This window comes from Pistacia vera, unplaced genomic scaffold (genome assembly GCF_008641045.1).
Source record: "Pistacia vera cultivar Batoury unplaced genomic scaffold, PisVer_v2 Contig546, whole genome shotgun sequence".
Classification (NCBI taxonomy): Eukaryota; Viridiplantae; Streptophyta; class Magnoliopsida; order Sapindales; family Anacardiaceae; genus Pistacia; species Pistacia vera.
The window spans coordinates 553,487-557,408 of record NW_022196386.1 but is presented as its reverse complement, the minus strand read 5'-3'; the positions used below and the strand labels follow the sequence as shown (position 1 = coordinate 557,408).

At 39.9% G+C, this 3,922-nt stretch overlaps 1 protein-coding gene across 2 annotated transcripts; it reads left to right on the top strand.

Annotated features, from left to right (window-relative positions):
* The first annotated feature begins 708 nt into the window (after nucleotides 1–708).
* Nucleotides 709–3,701, top strand: LOC116107712 (scarecrow-like protein 21). Of its 2 annotated transcripts, XM_031394001.1 has the most exons (3): nucleotides 709–826; nucleotides 1,526–1,672; nucleotides 1,704–3,701. In XM_031394001.1, exon 3 carries the CDS (start codon nucleotides 1,718–1,720, stop codon nucleotides 3,443–3,445), a length of 1,728 nt encoding a protein of 575 aa, XP_031249861.1. In that variant the 5' UTR covers nucleotides 709–826; nucleotides 1,526–1,672; nucleotides 1,704–1,717; the 3' UTR covers nucleotides 3,446–3,701. The 2 variants fall into 2 exon arrangements, with proteins under 2 accessions (XP_031249861.1, XP_031249860.1); XM_031394000.1 differs by having other exon boundaries at nucleotides 1,526–3,701.
* The last annotated feature ends 221 nt before the right edge of the window (nucleotides 3,702–3,922 follow it).

Here is a 3,922-nt window from a genome sequence, read left to right as displayed (position 1 = left end):
TGCCACGTCAGGTCAAACGAGTCAAAAGGAACAGTGGTCTTCTGTCTACGTGTCAGTACGAAAACTTGATTAGTGGCATTTTGCTGGTTTTCTTTCACCACTCAACACGTCTAAAAGCCTATGAGCTGGCAACCACGTGAGTATCATCGGTCAAGCAGGGTTTAGTTACTATGCGCAACCGACGTCTCGCACAGCGCGTGAGTTCCATCCGAAAATAACTCTACAACAGTGAAATTTTCTTGAAATTGAAAAAGTCTGAAGAAAACATAAGTTAACACATTTGAAACTTGATTATGAAATAATATATAAGAATATTTAATAAAATTATATATAATAATTATTATATTCATATTTATCAAGTGGAAAGGCCTTTATCAACTTTAATTAATTTTTTCTTTAAAAATAAGACAGACATTCAAACAAAAAGAATGACAACAAAAGTCATCCATTTCAGAGCTTGCGTGACGAGGAATGCCCCTAGAGGCGCGTGGGAGTAGGCAGGTCCCAATGACTGAAGGGAAATAGCAAGGAATGTTCTACTAAAATGTAGACCAAATGGTCGGCGTGTGGACATTCGTTATGACGCCGTGACCAATCTCCGCAGTAAAATAAAGACCATCGCTTATCTATTATCTAACCAGCTTCTAACGCTCCAACGGCTCCTGTCACCGTTATCTTTGTAAAACTTCCGTCAACTCCCCCTCTCTCTATAAATACCCCGCTCTAGTTCTCCCCTGGTCTTCGGATTCAAACCCGCTGCAATTTCAAGCCCAAACCAGACATTGAAAATTTCGAATCAACGTTTCTTCTTCACCAAGCTTCTCAGGTAATTACAAAACTAAATTTAAATAATAATCTTTATTTTCATTTTTAAATATTTAAATATTACTCTGCTTATTATCATTTATGCCGCTATTGCTGTTTTGAAGCTGCTTGAAGAATTTCTGCATATGAGAAGTTAATTAAACATGTTACTGGAAATGTTTTGAATTGAAGAACTGTTATTCTACATATGTATTTTTTAATTTGTTATTGTTTTTGTTAGTTTTGAAAGCTCTGTTGCTATTGTAGCTGGAACTTTACTTTCTTGAAAATGGACTGTGAAATTTTCACTGTTACGTTGAGAGTGACTAGGTTCTTATTATACCTAATAATTATTAATTAATTCTAATTCAGGAACTTTTTATTGTTTACCAAGAAAATGTAAATTGACTCTGTGATAGAAAATAAGAGGTTGCTTGAATTTGGTGAATTTACCTTTCACTTTGTTGGTACGGATTGTCGTGTCTGCCAAGAAATGATAAATTAATTTTTTAGAGGAACCGAGGGGATACTTTTATGTTGTTTAATCTTTGCTATAGATTAGAGTAGTGGGTGATGGCTCCTTTTGTGTTGTTATTGGATCTAAATATGCTGTGTAGCTGGTGATTAGAGTTGTTGGTTATGTTGAAAACTGTAGTTGCTGTTGCACCTCTTTGGAACATGAATATCAGGAAGTTAAATATTGGCTTGATTGTTGTTGCAGGTTGATTTTGAAGGTGCTCGAGTTTAGGTATTGTTCTAGGAATTATAAAGCTGCATATAGTTGTTGACTACGAAGGGTGTGGTTGATCAGTTTCTGCACTGGGAATAATATTTCTTTTCGGATTACATATTGTGGAGAAGAGCTGATGTTAAAAGCATAGCTGTGGAGAAGAGCTGATGTTAAAAGCATAGCATGGACTCACACCAGCTTTTCGGACTTGGTGTTTCTAGTGGAGGATTATCGTACTCATCTTCTCATCCCACTGTCCCTTCTGTAGCTAATAGGTTGATTGAATCTCTAAAATTTGACATCAGAAACTCACCTAACTCGCCTTTTTCAAGTCAGTTTGAGTGTGATGCAGTTACTACTTTGAGTGACAGCCAGGAGCACCACAGCTCTCCAGAGAATCTTTCTGGGCTCAGCCCTTCTTGTAATTCTTCACTGGAATCCAGCAGTTATTATCATCGGTTAAGCCCTTCTGTAGACAGCCGAGCCCTCTATCCTGGTGGGACTTCATATGTAGAGAATGCAAATTGTAGCCAGAAGATAGAATACTTTTTGCAGGAATTAGAGACTGAACTGATGGCACCTGATAGAGACAAAGAAGTAACCACACCGAATGCTTCTTATGGGGAGAGTAGTAGTCTGCATGCATCTGGCCATCATAGATCTAGAGATGCTTGGAGCCAGGACCGTCAGAGTTCACATGTGATTCAGCCGAAGCCATCCGCTATTTCTAGGTATAGGCAGTCGGGCGAAGTGGCTCCAGTAGAATCATCGTTGCAGTGTTTTCCTTCAGGCAATCTGAAGCAGTTATTAATTGCATGTGCTAAAGCTCTCTCTGAAAACAACATAAATGATTTTGATAGGTTGATTGCAAAGGCTAGAGGTGCTGTATCTATCAGTGGAGAACCAATTCAGCGTCTTGGTGCTTACATGGTAGAAGGGTTGATAGCAAGGAAGGAAAAATCGGGCTCTAATATATACCATGCTCTTCGTTGTAAGGAGCCCAATAGCAAGGACTTACTTTCTTATATGCATATCCTGTATGAAATTTGCCCCTACTTGAAGTTTGGTTACATGGCAGCCAACGGGGCCATAGCTGAAGCATGCAAAAACGAGGATCGCATCCATATTGTCGATTTCCAGATAGCTCAGGGAACACAATGGATGACTCTCTTGCAGGCGCTTGCAGCTAAACCTTCTGGGCCCCCTCATGTGCGGATCACAGGAATTGATGATCCTGTTTCAAAATATGCCCGTGGTTATGGATTGGAGGCAGTTGGCAAACGTTTGGCAGCAATCTCTCAGAAATTCAATATTCCTGTTGAGTTTCACCCTGTACCAGTTTTTGCTCCCAAAGTGACCCTGGAAATGCTTGATGTCAGGCCTGGTGAGGCTCTTGCTGTGAACTTCCCTCTGCAGCTCCACCACACCCCAGATGAAAGCGTTGATGTGAACAACCCAAGGGATGGGCTTTTGAGGAAGATAAAGTCCCTTAATCCGAAGGTGGTAACCTTGGTGGAGCAAGAATCAAACACAAACACTGCTGCTTTCCTACCTAGGTTCATTGAAGTGCTGAACTACTACTTGGCAATGTTCGAGTCAATTGATGTGACCATGCCAAGGGACCAAAAGCAGCGAATCAATGTAGAACAACATTGTTTGGCCAGGGATATCGTGAATGTTATTGCTTGCGAGGGGATGGAGAGGGTGGAGCGACACGAACTCTTTGGCAAATGGAAGTCTAGGTTTACAATGGCAGGATTCCGGCAATGCCCATTAAGCCCATATGTCAACTCTGTGATTAAAAGCTTGCTGAGGTGTTACTCACAGCATTATAAACTGGTGGAGACTGATGGGGCTATGTTGTTGGCGTGGAAAGACAGGGACTTGATCTCGGCATCTGCTTGGAACTGAGTGTAAGAATATACAGATAGATACAGAAATAAAATCTTGATTTGTCTTAGGTTGTAGACGATAACCACCTAGCGATGATGTGTTATTGCTTGGCGGTTAACAATGTAACATCAGGCATTGGATGTGTATAATGAGTGTTGCCTTCGGTGTAAAAAATTCAATGGCTGGCATTTGGTTGTTTATGTATTTCTGTAGCATTAGGTCTGTAACCATTGTTTCTTTTATATAAATATTTCTTTGTTAAAATTTTGATTATGCATGGATCCTCTGTTTCTAATTTTGTGGACAACTCAAATTTTGAGGTATGAATTATATGAAGAGTACAATTGGATCCTCTGTAAAAGTTGTTATTCTTATTCAAGAGTCTGGCTACACAATGTCGGTATTGATTTGAAAGTCGTAACTAATTGACCGGCTTTCATTTTGCCTTCACTTCCTGGACTATTTTGGGGTTGGTGAATAAATTGCAGAAATGGG